Raw genomic sequence first — 20,424 nt, forward strand, 5'->3', positions numbered from 1 at the left:
GAAAAACCTAAGATCCAAGCTTTAATTCAGATATTAGCTCTCGAAGGGAGTCAGACCCCAGTTAATGAATAACTTACAAGTCAGGATGCTAGGTTATCGTACCCACAGTGATCAGTACCCATAATGGGTCCATAAAGGGTCAGGTCATATAACAATAAGACACAAGACAGGGCAGCTAGGTAGCTCAATGGATAAAGCACTGGCCCTGGATTCAGGAGGACCTGAGTTTAAATCCAGCCTCAGACACTTGACACTTACTAGCTGTGTGACCCTGGGCAAGTCACTTAACCCCCACTGCCCCACAAAAAAACAAAAAAACCCACAAAAGACACAAAACAGGGTATAGAAATTCTAATGAAAAATGAAGATGTTTTGAAACTAACCATGGGAATCAGAAAGAGACATGAACAGAAAAGGCCAAATTTGTCCCCAGATTCACCTTATGACCCGTAAACCCCACACCTCCACAGAAAAAGGTACCTGCCTCAGGGGTTGTCTTAGGACCCCAGAAACTCCAAATTAGGATAAGCCCTCCCCTGTACCTCACTATGGTGGAGATTGTTATAATGAGATTGATAAATCAATTTATCTATACTATAAATATAGCTGTCTTTTCTTTGACTAATCGAGAGATACCTTTCCACTATTCTGGTTCTCTCCCTGTGGTCACTCAGAGTATTGCAATAAAACTTGGGAAACTGAGTCACTGAGTCCTGTAATTCTTTTGGGACTCACAATCAATTTGATCCCTAATTCCATCCCACATCAAGGGGAGATTAAATTCTATAGCAGGAAAGTCAGGTAGGCCTGGCTACTACCTGAGCTAGGAGATAGAGATAACCCCAGAGGTCAGGACTATCATTCCAAAAGAAAATTCTCCGGGACTCTCAGGCAGCTTTCCCCACCCCCAATGGGAACTTTCCATAGTCAGGTGGTCACCCCACACGTCCTCAATGAAAGCTTTTGCCTTTCTTCTGTGGGAAGAGCAAGATGTCTCTAAGATATCTCCTCCCCTAAAGGGAATTTTGGACTTCCCTCTTGTGGTCACTTTCTCTCTCAAATAAAAGAGTATTTTATTCTAATTGGATTGTGAGGGAAGAGGTGTAATTCTTTAAAGAGCAATACCTAAAGATCCACCACCAATCCCCCCCCCATAAGAGTGTAGTGGCAAAATAGATGGCACAGCATCTTCTTTAATACTATTTCTACTGTTAAAAATCCTGTCAGTTTCTGATGTTGAGCCATTTGACAGTGCCAAGAAGTTTATTCTCCTGGTCTTCAGAAGCTATGATTTCTGAGAAAGCAAGGGTTGCAGCAACACTAACAGAAGCAATTACCAGGCCACAATCTCCACAGGAATAGCTTACTAGGCTAATATGGCTGTGGGATCTGGGGCTAGAAGGACAAGTGTGGGGCAAGGATACTGCCTGCCACTCCTGGGGTGACTGGGCTTACTTGCCTAATAGGAGCAGCTGGTGCTGGCAGCTCCATAGTGATTACAGCCCTCAATGATGGCTTTGGAGCTCAAGCTGAAAGGGATGAATGAATGGGAATGAAAGAGCATTTATTAAGGGCTTACTCTATGTGCAGAGCACTGAGGTAAAGTGCTGAGAATACAAAGAGCAAAGTAAAAATCAGTAAGCCCTCAAGGATCTTATATTCTAAGGGGGGAGATAACTTGTACAAAAGGTTTTAGCTCCAAATCAGATGGAAAGGTCCCATGGGCAAAGCAGAGGGTAAAACATCTTTTTTTGTTTTTCTTATAAAAATATTTTATTATTTTCTAGTTACATCTAGAGATTGTTTTCAACATTTGTTTTTATAAGATTTCTAGTTCTTTAAATAAAGATGGATTTCTTCTAGGAAATCAGTTGCTCATATTCAATCATTTTACAACACCAAGGACTTTGGTGGCAAGAAATTTTTTTTCTGGGTCTTCAAACTCTTGGACTTCCCCGCCCATTGGTGTTAGCCGGTGAGCAGTTTGTTCAGGTTGCTAGAAGGGTTGGCTCCTCTACAGTAAAGCTAGCACTCTGGGCTCACCTACACGTGGATCTGAGGGAAGGTGGTGGTGAGTTTTGACTTGCCTGGTACAAGTCACCTCCTCTGGTCTCTCCCTGGGGGTGCCTTGCTACTTCAGCCATGCTGGCTCCCTGGCTGAATGGGTGGCAATGACCCTGTGGGTCAACAAGATCAAAGCTTTAGGTCAAAAAGGATGGGAATTGATAAAAGGTTTCAGTGATAGACTGTACTATTTACATGTGTTTTCTCCCATCAGAATGCAATCTCCTTAATCTGAGACTTTTCTGGCTTTTCCTTGCAGTCCCAGGCTCAGCCCCCTTCTGAGAACAAAGTTCATAATAGATGGCTGCAGACTGGTAGAAAGAGGAAATCAAGATAAGGCCATAAACTGTGGTTCTGACTGGATCTAATGAGAATTTATTCAGGATAGGAGAGACTGGGACCTTTTTGTAGTTATCATAGAAGAGGACTGATAAAATGATAGTAGGGGAAATCTGCCAGAAAAGTCAAGAAGAGCAGGGAATGGGATCAAAGATGCATAAATTGAATGCCTTGGCAATAAGGGCTACTTCATTATCTGAGACTCAGGGGATGAGCACAGGGGGTTAAAAAGTTTTTTAAAAGGGGGGGGAAGGGAGGATGGACACACACCTCACAGTAAATAGCCCATTTTCTTAGTAAAGAATGTGGTGAGGAACATGACTAATGTAGAATGTTTAATGTGATCATGCATATATATATAACCTATATCAGTTTGCTTGCTGTCTTGGGGGGAGAGAAAAATTTGGAACTAGAAATCTTATAAAAAACAAATGTTGAAAACTATCTGTACATGTAACTAGAAAATAATAAAATACTTTTATGATTAAAAAAAAAAGAATTTGGTGAGGTCTTTAGTTGGGGGTGGGTTAGGAAGTAATGTGGCGTGAGATATGTCAAGAGAAAGGTTTGGAACATCCACAGTGGGAACGAAACAGATAATCGGGGAGCAGGGAAAGGATGGTGTGCTTTGATAAATAATAAATCTGTAGTGGACACAGTCATCATTTCCAGTTTTGTTCAATACTACTTTAGATTTCTGCTAGAGAGAGAGAAGGTGGGAAGGCGGTAGATTTACTAAGGACACAAGGAACTTGTTCAACTGAACTGCATAGATGAGGATGAGTGTCGTAAGAGCTTGAGATAAGTGGCCCAGATGTAGCAGCATAGTGGATAGATAAGGGCATTGAATTTGGGAGTCAGGAAGGAGTGGGTTCAAATCCTCCCACAAACACTACCTTTGTGCCGCTGGGAAATCACTTCAGCAATCTAAGTCTGTTTCCCCATCACTAATATGGCAGAGCTGGGCTTGATGGCATCTAAGGTCTGACAGGGGGCTTAGCATAAATCAGAAGTTTCTCCTGTGAGAAACAAAACCAATGACCAGATAACAGGGACAAACATATGGTGGAATCAAGAAACCATTAAAATTTAGATTGACCAAATAGATATCTGGACACACCTAAGAAGTATGGGGAGATTAAATCCTATAGCAGGAAAGTCAGTTAGGCATGACTGCTACCTGACTGGAACTAGGAGACAGATAACCCCAAAAGTCAGGAACATCATTTAAAAAAAAAAATTTTAATCCCCCTCAACGCTCAGGAATATGACAAGTATCCAGGCTTTCCCCACCCCACCCCAAAAAGGAACTTTCCATTTTCGGGTGGACACCCCCATCTATCCTCTATAAAAGGATGTTTCTAAACCACCTTCTCCCCAGGCATGAAGTCATAGTCACTTTCTCTAGGACCAAATAAAAGACCATTTTAATTTTAATTTCACTGTGTGCCAGAGTATAATTCTTTACTGAGGAATACCTAAGGACCCCCCAAATTCTCCCCATAACATGTCTTTCCCTTCCAGCTCTAAGTCTATGATCCCAAGAAGCACTAGAGGGAGAAAAGAAACTAACTCAGCCATCTTGAAACAGGTTCTCAAAGATCATTATTTGTAATCTCAAGATTCCTCCCTCTTCAAAAGCAAAGAAAGAACGAAGAACTCCAAACACTCAACAGGCCATCTACTTTAGGGGAATGACAAAATCCTAGATATACAAAATGAACTAGAACTAGCATAAGCTGCTATGGACAATGTTTAACTTAATGTTTTACCAGAATTTCTTTGTTCTTTAACAAGTACAAGCCATTGAGAGTTTCTTGTCAATTATTTAGGCAGTAGTTTTTCATGCTAAAATTTAATTCAAAACTCTGAAAAAAATTAATGTCTTTCAGCCACCATAGCTGTCAAGGGAATCATAACTCATAATACTAGAAAGGGAGAACTGCAACTAATAATATTAGGATCTTACACTTTCTGTCAAAAGCCTTTCACATCTGCTCTCATTTTACTCTTCTAGTTAACACTCGATAGAGAGGGTAGGGTTATTCATGCTAGCCCTGAATTAACTACAAAGCTTGAGTTGAAACTATCTCAAAGAGCAGCTCCAAGACCATGAACTTTTCACCAAACCCTGCTGCCTTTCATTTAATCTGCTCTTCTTCCTCTTGTTCTCAAGTGTGAAGAAATAACTTCCCATTTAAGAATTGTCGATTTGGGTTCCTTCATATTGACTGAATAACACAACAGACACCACATGTTTATGAAATATTTAACAGCATTTATATCTCGATGGGGTGGGGGTGGGGAACATGGAGGAAGCTGGGAAGACCTCCTTTTCTAGAGCACATTAATCTGCTATTTGTGTAAAGCTTTCTCAGAGCCTTCTCCTAAACATGCTGTGTCACTGGTGACCTTTTTGTTTAACAGCCAAAGAATCCAAGGACTTTCCTTATCTATCAAGTTCAGTAGTACCCAGTATGCTATATTCCAACATTAGGAATGTTTTCTTCTAAGAATATAAACTATTGTAAGTTATAAAATATACTCTACCTTTGAAAATATTTTATTGTATGCATCGTATGCTCCCCTTACCCAACACTAGTCAAGCCTATATAGAACTAGCTTTTCTAATAAAAACAGGTCTATTTCAGAAGAAATCACACCACTTAGCAAATATTTAGCACCACAAAGTGAAACCATTGAAATGCTGCCCCAAGGGAGTAAGGGGGGGGGTGGGTAAAAAGTTTAATTCAAAACAAAGCTCTGCTAAAGCATTTGATGCAATTTTCATAAAAGGTCCTAATTACATCCGAGAATTTAAAAATAGCACTTTATCTCCTTTTATTCTCTTTGGTTTACTGGGGGGGGGGGGCATGCACATATTATTCTCTTTTAATACATTAACTTAGGAAAATGGAAGGAAGAGGGTGATTTGATATGGGTTCCTAGGTTTTTAATTACAACAGATTTCATCGTGTACTAACACTTCAGTTAAAGGTCCTTGGCACTCCAATTCTAGTTCTGCTACTAACTAGCTGTAGAATCTCATGCCAGTTCCTGCTCCTTTCTGGTACTCCTTTCCCAAGTTCCCTTTCTGTAAAATGTGGGAGAAGGAAAAGATGATCCAAGGGTTTTCACAAAATGCATTCTAGCTTTGTGCTAAAGGGATGGGTGATAAACTGAGCATAAACTAGACCACACCTCAAGTTTTAAGATAATGGAACCAATAAGCATTCAAATTAAATTAAGCACTTTGCAGACATTCGGTTAGCTTCACAGAAAACAGAACATGCCAAAACTAAACTTACTTACCTTTTGGACAATCTATCAGGGTAGGTTTTTCTGACCAGGGCTCAAATGCGATATTAAGACATCATCTACCTAAATTTGTGCCCCATTTGTTCCTTGCTCAGTGAGGTAGGTGCTATTATTATTAACTCCATTTTACATGAGGAAACTGAAGTCCACTACATAGCTTATAAGCATCTGAGACAAGATTAGAACATAGGTCTTCCAGATTCCCAAGTCCAGTGCTCTATCCACTCTGCTATCTAGCTGCTTCTAAGATGTAGAATAAATTACATGGATGTAGAACCAGATAAGTAGCTGAATGCCAAAAATCATCCTAAGATCATAAACTGAACTGTAAGGAAACTCAGAAGGCATACAGTAGAAGCCCCCTATTTTACAAATGAGAAAACCTGAGACCCAGAACATGTCCAAATAGCACAAGGTAGGTATTTTTGGAAGACCTGGGCTTCGAATTCAGGTCCCCTCACTACAAATCCAGCATTCTTTCCACTGGACCAAGCTGTCTAGATCTCAACTTGGACTACTCTTAATGCAATGCCCCCAAGGATCTTTGACATTTTTATCAATACTTAAAAGTATAGATGGCATGCTTAAAAATGTGCAGATAGGGGGCAGCTAGGTGGCACAGTGGATAAAGCACCGGCCCTGGATTTAGGAGTACCCGAGTTCAAATCAGGCCTCAGACACTTGACACTTACTAGCTGTGTGACCTTGGGCAAGTCGCTTAACTCCCATTGCCCCGCCCCAAAAAACCCAAAACAAAACAAAACAAAATGTGCAGATAACATAAAGCTGAAAGGAAAAATAGAATGGTCAGCACATAGGGATCACCAAGCTAGATGACTGGGCTGAGTTTAATAACAAACACTAAATTGATAGGGATAAGTGAAAAGTCTTACACACAGGTTTTTTAAAAACTGAATTCAGAAATGCAATAACAGTAGCAATAATAAAAACAACAACCAGAACAATGCAGAGCAGAGTTGCCTCATAAGGTAAGGAGTTTCCCTCTTAGTGAAGCTATTTAAGGAAAGGTGGCTAGGAAAATTTTCTTTACATATTTATTGGTAAAATAACAGTAGATTATTAAGATGGCAGGGTAAAAGCCTTGAATGTCACACTAAGTTACACGGTATCTACAAAAAATTTAACATGTGCCCCACCAAATCAGGAGGGCAGCCTGATAAAATGTTTGCATTCCTAAGCTTTCATATCAGGTGAGTCTCTAAGAGGTGGGCACCTTTACAAGTCTGTTCTTTAGAAGACACTTCAGAACTCCAAACCCTGCTTTTCCTTTTCTTAATGATAATATGCTCTCTTCCTAACTCACATAGGAACTGTCCACACTCTGACATTTGGAATTTTCCCAAGAATGATGTTGAGTTCTCACCTCCCCTCCTCCCCCTCAACACACACACATACCCTTGTCTAGCTCCCTTTGTGACCAACAGCACACTTGTGTGGTGTGAACGTAGTCTGTTACAATTTAGGTGTTCTGTGTTATGAGAAACCAGTCCCCCAAAGATCAAACTCCTAACTTTAACCTTGTTTAATATGAGCTACTATTAAACATGATAACTAAAAGGCTCTCAATCTAAACAAATATCTAAACAATTTTTTTGAAAACTAGGTTTACTGCATATACTGGGAAAAGTGATGTTAAAAAACAACAATGAAACTTTATTAAACTGCATTTAAACTGCACCCCAACTCCTGAGTGTTTATTTGCATAGGTGATAGGATACCATGGGTGTAGAAAACTGCACATATCAAACTTTTCCCATTAGTTTTGCTGAACTTTTCCCTTCCTTTATTATTATAAGAAATGTCTCTCTGAACGAGAGATTAACTACTGAGAAAAAGGCTTGCTAAACCAAATATTTATTGGTGAAAAGTGAATGGAACTATTTCTTCTTGGCAGATTCAATGATCTTGCCAAACTGACTCCTGAACTTTTCCTCTTATAAGCATCTGCTCAAGTCAGGCTGTGTCCTATACCTTGTATTCCCATCATCTCCACCTCAGCTAGCTAAAACCCTAACCATCATTCAAAGTCCAGCCCCAATACTATTTTCTCCAGGAAGCTTTCCTTTACCTTCCCAGAGAGGGTCTCTTATAGCACTCTGTTGCCCCTTGGGCACTTATATTCACTTTATCAATCTATCAATCAATCAATCAACAAGCAGTTCTTTAGTACAGGGGTAAAGACAAGAATACACACAAAAATCAATAGGTTCTGCTTATATCCATTTCTATAACATCTAAGGTCTCCTATTAGATTGTAAACATTTGCACAAAGGTTGGGGCAGTTAGGAATGGCTACAGGGCTGGACACGGAAGTCAAAAATACCTGGAGGAGATTCAAGTGCCACCTCTACTACTAGTTAGTTATGTGACTATGGGATTATTCACAATCTCTCTGAGCCTCAGTTTCCTCCTCTGTAAAGTGGAGATAGCACCAGTAGTACCCACCTTACAAGGTTGTTCTAAGGTTCAAATAAGATTAAATTTTTTAAATATCAGTAATTTTTTATACATGCCCTGAAGAAATGTTTCTTCTCCAACTCTATTAAAAAAGACAGTGTCTTGCCCTTATCAAGTATACTTAATAACAGTTCATATCTATAAAGCCCTACTTACCTAAGAGCCCTATAAAATAGGTATAATGCAATTACTGGCTCATTTAAAAAAATCTATTATTTCATCAGTCTGAGGAAGTTAAGGGAAGTGCAGAAGTGAAATGACTTTTGTAGTCCCAGAGTTGACAAATGCAGCCTAAGTAGGGCTTCCCTTCTGAGTCCAGTGTTTACTACAATATAACTGCATTTGTTTCTCATCATAATATTACCATTAAAGGAGGAAAAAAGCAAGGGACACTGGCCAGCAAGTCACTCTAAGCCAGCTTTTCAGTATTTCCAAATAAGAATCTGCAGAAATAAATTCCTGACATGCTCACCTACTTTCTAATCACAAGTTAAGTGCACTAGGGGTAACAATAAATTGCAAAATATTGTCACTTCAAAGATTAACCCTCCTTATTCTTCTAAGAGTAAATAATAGACCTGTCAGCTCTTCAAGGACAGAGAATATTTTCTTATTGTCTTTGTATCTCCTATGCCTGACTGAATTAAAAAGTTGACAAACCTTTTTCTCCTCCCATCCTTTTAATCACTTCTCCCTAAAGAAAGCTGTTCTTTGCCTAGTGTTTACTAATAGGGACATGTAAATATCAAGGTAGAAAGCTAGATGGCTCAGTGGATAGAGAGCTGGGCCTGGAGTCAGGAAGGCCTGAGTTCAAGTCTGGCCTCAGACACTCACTAGCTGTGTGACCCTAGGCAAGTCACTTAACTTGCCTGCCTTAATCCAGTGGTGAAGGAAATGGGAAACCACTCCAGTATCTGTGCCAAGAAAACTCCAAGGCCAGCATGGTCCACAGGGTCACAGAGTCAGATACAATTGAACAACCAAACAACAAAAAATATCAAGGTGTACATACAGAAACCATTGTATATTTACCATCTGATCCTTATAAAGAAAAACAATATGCACACTCATAGAGACATTAAGATGATGAACCAGTCAGCTATAAGTAAGCAGCCTTTCAAAGGATCAAAGGATTTAGAAAGAACTAAAAGGAATCTCAGATCAGTTGGTCCAGACCTCTTATTTTATACATAAGGAAACTGAAGCCCAGAGATTAAGTGACTTGCCCAAGGTCACAAATGTCCTAAGTATCAAAGCCAGAATTTACACTCAGTTCTTGGATGCCAATTCTAGCACTTCCTACTGGACCATACCAGCACAGTACAGCATATTCAACCATTAAGTGCCACTGTGATGTGTGGGGAGGAAATGTGCTAGGCACAGGGAATACAAAAATAGAAAAGTCCCTGCCCTTTAAGGAGCTTACAAAATCAGCTAGCTGTGCCGGTGGATAGTGTGGGGGGCCTGGAATCAGGAAGAACCCAGCTTCATAAGTTAAAATCTGGGCTCAGATAATTCCTAGCTGTGTGACCCTGGGCAAGTCACTTAACCCTGTTTGCTTCAGTTTCTTCATCTGTTAAATGAGCTGGAGAAGGCAAACCACTCCAGTATCTGCCAAGAAAACCCCAAATGGGGTCATGAAGAGTCAGAAACAACTGAAAACAACTAAACCACAATAAAATCTATTCTTTAAACTTAGCCTATGAAATGAAGATATTTTGTTTTTTGTTTTTGTTTTTTAGTGAGGCAATTGGGGTTAAGTGACTTGCCCAGGGTCACACGGCTAGTAAGTGTTAGATGTCTGAGGCGGGATTTGAATTCAGGTACTCCTGACTCCAGGGCCGGTGCTCTATCCACTGTGCCACCTAGCTGCCCCTAATGAAGATATTCTGAAATTTCTAGTAAATACTCCCTCCTGCCTCCCTTCCTTCTAGTTCCATAAAGGCAAGTAGTAACTCTGACCTTAAAAGAGGCCCAGTGCCTTCAAGAGAAGGCATTTAATCATTTGACATTTGTAGAACTGAACCTACAACTAATCTGAAAGAATGCAAGAGTTATTTCATCCTCTTGTAGACTCACAGACAGCAAACATTCATTAAGTACTACCATGTGGTCTTGCTATCCCTGCCCTCAAAAAACTTACCTTCTATCATACAATATCACACAATTTGAGGAGGGCTTAACTGAAGGGGGTGGATTAGGCAAAGTTCCATGTAATAGGCATCCCTTAAGCTGAATTTTGAAGGAAATAAGGGATTTTAAAATGGAGGGGTGAGGAGAAGAGTACATTACAAGGCAATGGAGAAAGCTAGTCAAAGATAGAGATGGACGATGAGATATCAGAAGATAGGCAGTTTGGGGGTCAGATTTTAAAGACTGTCAATTTAAAATTTCAATTAAAAAAAAAAGTATTAAGTGCTTACTGGCTGCAAGGCACCAGGCAGGGCTGAGATTAGAAACCTATGCATACCGGCTTCCTGTTCAGTGTTATTTCCACCAAACCACTACTGCCTTGCAGTCTATCACCAATACACAGATGACCATAAAAGTAGCTTTAAAAATATTTTTAGCATAGGTATGGACAATGACTAAGTATAGCTTTATCCTGAAGATATAGCAATTGCATTTTTTAAACAAAATTAATGAAAAAACACCACCAATGGAATGTAACACTATGCTACAGCTGACAGTTCCTAGCCTTCTTTCCTAAAACAGGATTTGTCCAAAACAAAATATCACTTCCTCATTCTTACTATATTCAAGCCTCTAATGAAGTGCTTCCTAAATCATCCTCTTTACAGTTGAATTAATTAACCAAAATCATGGGAAGCTGCCCAGAAAAGGTTAAAAAGTAGAGGGCTAGGATAGCAGTAGATAGGCTCTGACAGATAAGGGAACACATTCTACCACACTTTTCCAGGTGAAAAAAAAAAGAGTAAATTGGAATAAACTCTCAAAAAGATGCAAACCTTAAATGTCAACTAGGTCACAAAATCCAGGCAGGTTGCCAAAAATTCTTTGACAAAGATGAGGATTCAGCAGTGTTCAAAATATTCAAAAGCCACAGAGAGGCAGCATATTATAATGGAAAGCTTAAAAAAGGACCCGGGGGTCTATGATCCTAATCAAATCCTTTCCCTTCTCTGAGCCTCAGTTTTTCTCATTTTGTAGCTAATTTTAAACTTGCCTCCCTTTCCCCCCAGTTCACAGGATTATTTGAAGAAAGTCTTTATAAACTGCAAAGTATCATGTAAATGTCAATTGTCATCATTACTAGACTTAAGCACAGTTAGTAATCTTTGTTTGGCCAGCAGTTCCTAGGACTGAGATTTGTGCAAACTAAAAGTGAATGGAACTTACTGAATATTTATGAGTTCAACAGAATGTTAGCTCCAGAAGGAGCTTAAGAGACTTCCATTTGTGTCCCAGTATCCCCAGGCCCTTAGTAGGCACTTAATAAAAAAAAAGGTAGCCAGAATGACAACTGTAAAAAGCTTTCCCACAGTTCATTTGCCTCAAATCTTCCAAAGACAACTGGGCTGTTTAGTCTTCTACTCTGGACAATGAATTAGAGCTGGAAGAGATCAAGAGTCTTCTAGTTCACCCCTTTTATTGTACACATAAGAAAACTGAGGACAACCTAGGATCTGAAGCTGGTCACCTGGCTTCAAATCCAGCCCTCGGTCTGCTGTGCCATTTCATGCTGTGGCTACCTCACTGGCTGGCTCTAGCCCACCTTTCCAGCCCTCTTCACATTCTTTGAAATCCAGCCATACCTGCCTCCTTGCAGTTCTGCACAGAGGACAGTTCATTTGCTATCTCCATACATCTGCATACTAACTCCCAGGCCTGCAATGTTTTCCCTTCTCAGCTTTCTCTTCCAATCTCTGGTTTCCTCCAAAACTAGCTCAAGCACCACCTTCTACATGTTGCCTTTCCCTCTACTTCCCCAATTGCTATTCCCTTCCCCCACGAGGTTACTTTGTATCTACTTTTGTTTTATACATCTCTATAGGCTTGTCCTCTCCCCCAGCAGAATGTAAATTGAGAGGGTTGTCCTGTTGTGCCCAGCACTGGGCTCAGGGCCTGACACAGAGGGATCTTAATGTTTATTGGCTGATAAAGAACTTATTAAATAAATAGAATTTGACAGACCATATTAATTTCTAGTCTATCTTTTACCCCATCTTCTCATTAAGTTGGTAAATCCACAAAATAGGTTTTTAACCATTACAATATAACACTGAATCAAAGGCTTTTTTAAAGGACAAAACCCAGTTCTTTGTAGTACCTCAAAGTGATGCAGAAAAAGAAATAGATTAAACCCGGCATTTGTATATCACAAAATGAAGACCAATTAATAATGATATTCACAGTCGAAATTCTTTTGCTTGCCCAAGGTGACTTTGAGGTACTCAACATGAAGAAGCAATCCCGAGCCTTTGTAGGACAGCATTCAGTCTAATTCAAACTAACAGACATGCTGGAGTTAGACAAGGTTGGAAAATGAACATTAGAATTTATTAAGAGACACCACACCTCAGCACTGCAGACTAAATGCTTTGCTTGAAAGACGAATTTCTTGAATCTGATATTCTCTATGATATCTAGTATATCACAGATACAGTGAGTCTCAATCTCCTCTAGAGTTGGCAGGCGCACTACACCTCAAGAAAAGATGGGTTTGAAGGAAGGAAATGTGAAGTGCTGCTCTCTTCTTTAGTGTATAAGAGGCGATTCAAAGATGCTTTGACTCATGTTAACATTGACAAATACCAAAAATACTATTATTATGTGAGGATAATCCTTGTGCCACCTACCTCCTAGGTTTGTTGTCAACTGTCTATTGGACATGTACAACTTAATGTCCTATAGTCATCTCAAACTCAACATCCAGTACTCACTGATGAGTCAGTACAAATGATTCACCAAAGGCCGATCACTGAAATAAAGACTTCTACCTGACATAGTATTTCCTTTGAAATACAGTGAGCGAGGATAAAATGAAACTTTAGCATACAGTAAGCACGCATATTACACAGCCCCCATGTTTAAGGAATGCTGGTTTATGAACGTACAGAAGTTTAGTAATAGGGATACAATTTAAGAGCAGTTGCATCAAAATTCACATGAATTTGGCCCCGTTTAATAACACATAATGGTATTACTGAATATCACCAATGTGATTTCCACGTGCTGATTCGTTTAAGAAGAGAGAAATGTGAAAGTATGAAGCAAAAAGCCAACGCAATATCTTTCAAAGACCCTTGACCATAGCAACCCAGTGGATCAGGTAGAGCAGGAACCATCCCTATTCTACTGATGAGGGAAAAAGACAAAATCATTGCCCAAGGTCATGCAACCAATCAATGGTGGTGCTAACGACCAGAACCCAGGTGTCCCAAGGCCAGCATCTCGGGGTCATCTGGCGGTGAAGCTGGTGGGGGGAAGGCCGGTCAGAGGTCATCTGGTCCATCCAGAAGCAACAGAACGCACACCTGTGGAGTCTGCAGGCAGCTGCCCGCGCCTAGCCCTGCTTTCCATCCTTACCAAGCATCCTGGGCGGGGACGCAGCCCACTAGGATCCCCGGCGGCCCCAGCCACCTGGCAGGGGCAGGGCGAGGTGCGCCCCTGCTCAGCCCCGGCCCCTTCCTGGGAGACGATGCTGGACAAGTAGCCCAACGTGGCCCGTGACCGCGCGCGGGCAGGGGTCGGGGGCGGAGGGCGGCGAGGCCCGGCCCGGGCCGACCTCGGAGTGTCCGGGCCATGTGTCTGGGCGGCCAGGGCGGCCAGAGCGGCCCCGCCTCAGGGGGAGCCATCCCAGCGGCGGCCTCCGGTGAGGCCGCCTCCCCGCAGCCGCCGCCTCAGGCCCCAGGCCCCGGCTCGGGCCCAGGCGTCGCCTCTGCGGTCCGCGCCGACCTCGGCCAAGTCTGTGGCCGCCGTCGCGAGCCGGCGGCGCCCCCTCGGCCCGCCCCGGCGGGGCCTTGGCCGCAGCCCGCCTCCCCGCCAGGCCCCACGGGGCCGTCCGCTCCGTACCTCATTGAGCTGGCGCTCGGCGGCCTCCCGCAGGGCTGGGTCCATGGTGCCCCGCAGGGCCTCGATGATAGTGTTGGGATCCATGGCCGGCGAGCCGGGGGCAAGGGGAGCGCTCGGGGTCGTGCTGGGCCACGAGTAGCGCCGCTCGCTGCGCACATGGACCCGCCGCGCTCCGCAGCGGCAACCGGCGCGAAAGGAAAGAGAAGCGCCAAGGCCCCGGATAGAGCCTCTTCTCCGAGGCGGGGAGGCGGGAGGCTCGCGGGCCACTTCCGCTCGGCGCGCCCGCGCGGGGCGCCCTGGGAGTTGTAGTCCTTCAGCTCCCCCAAGCGACAACCCAAGTGGCTTAGATGCGCCCCTCTCCGCCCCCAGGTTAGGCAGACACACTGTGTTTGAGAAAGAAGGTTTGCATAGAGGATATTGAGGGAGGGCACTAGCTCTCCCACTTTTTCCTTCCGTTCAAAGATACCTTGATTCTCCTCTTGATTAAGTGACTAAGTGGAAAGAGTATTGGACCTAGACTTAGACTTGAGTTCAAATGTAGCCTCAGAGTGGAGCTGTGTCAGTGTGGGCAAGTCACTTAACCTTTACCTGCCTCAGTTTCCCCATCTGTAATTTGAAATAATGACAACACCCACCTCCCCAGGTTGTTGTAAGGATCAAATGAAATATTTGTAAAGTAGCTTGCAAATCTTAAACCATTCAATGCTATTATTATCTTTACATTGAATAATATAAATAATACTATTAATATGTGGAGACAATGTTTACCAACCAGCTTCTTTGGTTTGTTGTTCATCCCCTCCACCCAGATGGGTGAGATGTCCTAAAGACATCTCAAACTCAAGGCGTCCAAAATGGAGGGCATTTTTCCTTTTCTCTTCCCCTCTTCCTGTCCTTTTTAATTATAAAAGTGTTTTATTATTTTCCAGTTACATGTAGAGATAGTTTTCAACATTTGTTTTTATAAGATTTCTCCCTCCCCCCTTCTCCAAGGCAGCAAGTAGTCTGATATAAGTTATATATGTACAATAACATTAAACATATTTCTGCATTAGTCATGCTGTGAAAGAAGAATCAGAGCAAAAAGGAAAAACCTCAAAAAAGAAAAACAACAGCACCAAAAACAAAAGAAATAGTATGGTTCAATCTGCATCCATATTCCACAGTTCTTTTTTTTTTCTGGATTTGGAGCACCTTTTCCATCATGACTCCTTTGGAACTATCTTGTACCATTGTATTGGTGAGAAGAATCCAGTCTATCACAGTTGATCAACACATAATGTTGATGATACTGTGTATAATGTTCTTCTGGTTCTGCTCATCTCACTCATCATCAGTTCATGCAAAGCCTTCCAAGTTTCTCTGAATTCCTCCTGCTCATCATTTCTTACAGCACAATAGAATTCCATTACATTCATATACCACAACTTGTTCAGCCATTCCCCAGTTGATTGGCAGCCCCTCAATTTCCAATTCCTTGCCACCACAAAAAGAGCAGCTATAAACATTTTTGTACCTGTGGGTCCTTTTCCCTTCTTCCTATCTTTTTTGTTCTTCTGCAGGGCAACGAGGGTTAAGTGACTTGCCCAGGGTCCCACAGCTAGTAAGTGTGAAATGTCTGAGATTGGATTTGAACTCAAGTCCTCCTAAATCCAGGAGCAGTGCTTTATCCACTGCACCACCTAGCTACCATTTGGCTACCCCCTCTCTCTTCCTATCTTTATCTCTTTTGAGAACCAATACCTTTTTGGGGGTAGCTAGGTGGATAAAGCACTGGCCCTGGATTCAGGAGGACTCAAATCTGACCTCAGACTTGTGACACTTACTGTGTGACCCTGAGCAAGTAAGTCACTTAATCCTCTTTGACCTACCAAAAAAAAAAAAAAGAGAACCAATACATTTTTCAGTCACCCAGTCTCACAATTTCAGCCCTCCCCTTCCTTTTACCCCTCACATCCAATCAGGTTCCAAGTCTTTTCAGTTCTACTTCCTCCTATTCATTTTACAACCACCATCCTAGTTCAAGCCACAAATGTGGACCATACTATGAGAATTTTGCCATTATCTCACTATAGAATTTCCCGATTATCCATAGGGTTCTACTCTACACCAGAAGTAAATCTGACTTTTTTTTTTAAGTGAGGCAATTGGGGTTAAGTGACTTGCCCAGGGTCACACAGCTAGTAAGTGTTAAGTGTCTGGGGCCGGATTTGAACTCAGGTACTCCTGACTCCAGGGCCGGTGCTCTATCCACTGCGCCACCTAGCTGCCCCAACTTTTTTTTTTTAAAACAGGACACATAAGCCCTGGTATAGTTTGAAATTCCAAACAGCTAAGCAAAATTTTTAGAGATATTTAACTTTCATTCATATAGGAAAAAAAAAACACAAAACACAAAAATCCACCTCCAGGTAGAAGAAGAACAGCACTCACTGTTGCTGGGCTCCCTAAAATAACCTATTTTATTTATTTATTTATTGGGGGGGCGGGGTATTAAGCATTTATTAAAGCATACTAGGTATTCACATGGAGTTCAGAAAGTTAAGAAAAGGCCTATCTAGCCTAGAGTTCCAGCCTGGTCGGGTTCTTCCTCAAGTCCTCCACCAGGAGCCTGCTTCAATCACGAACTCTCTTCAAACTGAGTGTGTGGAAGCTTTTTATATAATAACCCATTTTAAAGAGCAGCTCAACAATAGTAAGGCCTTTAAGCAACTTGTGTGGATTTTCTGTGCGATTTGTTTGGGGAAAATATAGATGAAAATATTACAAAATGAAAAGGCAGGAAAAAGTTTCTTACTTGCTCAGGTGAAGGAAATAACTGTAAACAGGATCACATATGCATTAAGTGCCTTTTAACTTGACACTGAAATATCTGAATGAAATATCATGAGGATAACTTTCATCAACAACCATTTATTAAGCATTACTTCTGTGTCTCCCTTTGCTAGGAGTTAGGGATGAGGGCCTCAGCTAGAATTATGAATGTGTAAGTGGAAAAAAGGAGGGTGAGGGTGATGTGATGGGAATATAGAATTGACAAGTTAATGGACAAGCTGTGAGAAATGATGACTGCCAACTGATATCTCAGGGAGATTCAGATTCCCCCCTTTTTCCAAAGCTCTGACTTTCAGAGGACTAGTTTCAACTTCAAAATAAGATTGCATTGAATCTCTTCATTTTGGTCAGACCCATCCCAAGCTTGCAGGGAATCTAGCATGTTTTATTCAAGCTTGGGTGGAGACAGATCTATTTGTCTAGATAAGAAGGCTTCTTCTTCCAGGGAGAGGTCACTTGCCCTCTCCCTCCCATTGAAGAGGAGGACATTCTTTGAATTGATAACCCAAGGCTGGAGATAATCTCTCTGTGTGCAGGGGTCTATTCTGGGCCCCTTTGACCACCTACTGTTTCAACAGTATGTAAGCTGTGAGCCCAGCTACCATGATGGACTTTGGTCTGAGATGGCCAAATAACCATGTTTTTATTAATAACCTGGTGGCCCTATTAATAAAATTATTAAATTACTCAGAAACCAAGTCTCTCAAATTTTTAATTGTCACAAAGCCGTTTGGATGTGAAGAGTGAAGGAGAAGGGAAGGGGAAGAAGTCATGAACCTGGGTGACTGGGAGAAAATTGATGGTTCTCAGAAATAAGGAAGATAGAAAGAGGCAAGAGGAAATGGGAGTGTGTGCCACCTCAGATGCCTTGAGTTTGAGATGTCTCAATGAATACGATACCCAGTTGGACATGTCTTAGAAGCAGTTTCACAACAACAAACCTAGAAGCACAATTATTACTTTCTACATAATAATATGACCATTTCCAGAGAAGGAAACTGATACATGAAGAATAAAAATAATTTATCAGTAGTTAACATTACTAGTAAGTGTCCAACAAGTGACCAATTAATACAAATTATAGCAATTTTGTTATGCCATTTGCTGGATATATTTGTTTTAGGAAAAACTATTCTCTTTGGACTTGTCAAGTGGGAAAAACCTTAGAGATATTGTGAGAAATGGGTAGTTGTCTCCTCTCAATGTGGATATAACAGTCAGTCATATTCCCCCTGACCTGTTTGTAGGACAAAGGTCTCAGATCCCCTCCTCCCACTCTGGTTAGCAAGGTCACATGGTTCAAGGAACCCTGGTCTCAATTAGGTCCGCTCCAGAGTTGTGTCCATATAAGGAAGTATAAGGTCCACTCCTGAGTTATGCCCATACAAGGAAGAGGGGTGGGAATACTGCCTTCAGATTAGCTAGTTTTTGTACCTAGATTGTAACCCCAACCAGTGATGAAAAAGGGGAAGGTCCATTCGAGTTAGGGACTAGGGTATAAAACAGGGCCAGCGAGCCCCCTTTCTGGGCACCCACTAGCTGCACACTAGGGTGCCTCCTTCTCATGAGAAGAAAATAAAGCCTTTGTCAACTCGCTGCTGCTGCCAGAGTTCCTGAGAATTATTGAGAAGAGGATGAATTCTTCCCTCACAGATATGAAACTCCCTTAGGAAAAAATCATTGAAAATTGGGGGGCATCAAAAGGCTATAAAGCTGAGCATACCCTTTGACCCAGCAATACCACTTTTGGGTCTTTTTCCCAAAGAGATCATAAAAAAGAGAAAAGGACCCACATGTACAAAAATATTTATAGCTGCTCTTTTTGTGGTGGCAAGGAATTGAAAATTGAGGGGCTGCCCATCAACTGGGGAATAGCTGAACAAGTAGTAGTATATGAATGTAATGGAATTCTATTGTGCTGTAAGAAACGATGAGCAGAAGGAGTTCAGAGAAACCTGGAAGGATTTGCATGAACTGATGATGAGTGAGATGAGCAGAACCAGAAGAACATTGTACACAGCATCATAAACATTATGTGTTGATCAACTGTGATAGACTAGATTCTTCACCAATACAATGGTACAAGAAAGTTCCAAAGGACTCATGATGGAAAAGGCTCTCCAAATCCAGGGGAAAAAAAGAACTTTGGAATATGGATGCAGATTGAACCATACTATTTCTTTTGTTTTTGGTGCTGTTGTTTTTCTTTTTTTTTTTTAGTGAGGCAACTGGAGTTAAGTGACTTGCCCAGGGTCACACAGCTAGTAAGTGTTAAATGTCTGAGGCTGGATTTGAACTCAGGTCCTCCTGATTCCAGGGCTGGTGCTCTATCCACTGCGCCATCTAGCTGCCCGTTTTTCTTTTTTGAGGTTTTTCCTTTTTGCTCTGATTCTTCTCTTATAACATGACTAACACAGAAATATGTTATTATACATATATAACCTATATCAGATTACCTGCTGTCTTGGTGGGGAAGGAAGGAGAAAAATTAGAAAGTTGAAATCTTATAAAAACAAATGTTGAAAACTATCTCTAGGGGGCAGCTAGGTGGCACAGTGGATAGAGCACCAGCCCTGGAGTCAGAAGGGCCTGAGTTCAAATCCAGCCTCAGACATTTAAGACTTACTAGCTGTGTGACCCTGGGCAAGTCACTTAACCCCAGTTGCCCCACAAAAAAAGAAAGAAAGAAAGAAAATTATCTCTACATGTAACTGGAAAATAATAAAATACTTTTATTTTTAAAAATAAAGAAAAGGAAAAAAAGAAAAGAAAATTGAGGGGCATTTCTCTTCATTTTTTCTGGCTCTTTCTCCCTCCCTCCTTTCCTTCAAATTGCTTGTCTTTTCTGATTCCCCCCAGCAGCCCTCAAATTGCATCCCTTTAACACCCACTTTAAAACCCACTGGTGGGCACCTGGAGTCTGTAGAATATTTGCCCTCTCCTTCTAAAAGAACCCCCAGCTCTACACTCCTGGGGGAGCACCCAATTCAGTCCTGGGAGAGCCTGCCCCACAAAGGAAAGGGTAAAGTTCTTTTTTTCTCGAATTTTCTAGGTCTTTAAATTCCCACTCTGGGATCCCTGGGGAAAAATCACTTAAAGCTCAAGTTGGCCTCATGTCTCAGTTTTTCACAAAAAACAGACTAGAAAAAGTACTTGGTGTACAACGTCGATCAGGTATTTCAGAATAGCTATTTGTTTCTTCCATACAAAAGAAATGTTTAAAGCATAAAAGACAAGCACCTGTTCACAAAAGCTTAAATACGTAGCAGTAAGTTAGAACTTCTATTATCCTCTCCCAGGAGGTTGACACTTAAAATATTAAAACATGAAGCACTTAGTGGGGTTCTACCATAA

At 41.5% G+C, this 20,424-nt stretch overlaps 1 protein-coding gene across 2 annotated transcripts in view; it reads right to left on the reverse strand.

Moving 5' to 3' along the window:
- Window positions 1-14,464, reverse strand: part of IPO7 (importin 7) — a 54,138-nt gene extending 39,674 nt beyond the window's left edge. The window contains exon 1 of one of the 2 annotated variants that reach the window (XM_043970094.1): window positions 14,236-14,464. In XM_043970094.1, coding sequence (XP_043826029.1) covers window positions 14,236-14,319 — 84 coding nt within the window. In that variant the 5' untranslated portion in view covers window positions 14,320-14,464. The remainder of the gene's footprint in view (window positions 1-14,235) is intronic. The other variant, XM_043970093.1, reaches the window with a different exon arrangement.
- Between the last annotated feature and the right edge of the window lie 5,960 nt (window positions 14,465-20,424).

Source organism: Dromiciops gliroides, chromosome 6, assembly GCF_019393635.1.
Source record: "Dromiciops gliroides isolate mDroGli1 chromosome 6, mDroGli1.pri, whole genome shotgun sequence".
Taxonomy (NCBI): domain Eukaryota; kingdom Metazoa; phylum Chordata; class Mammalia; order Microbiotheria; family Microbiotheriidae; genus Dromiciops; species Dromiciops gliroides.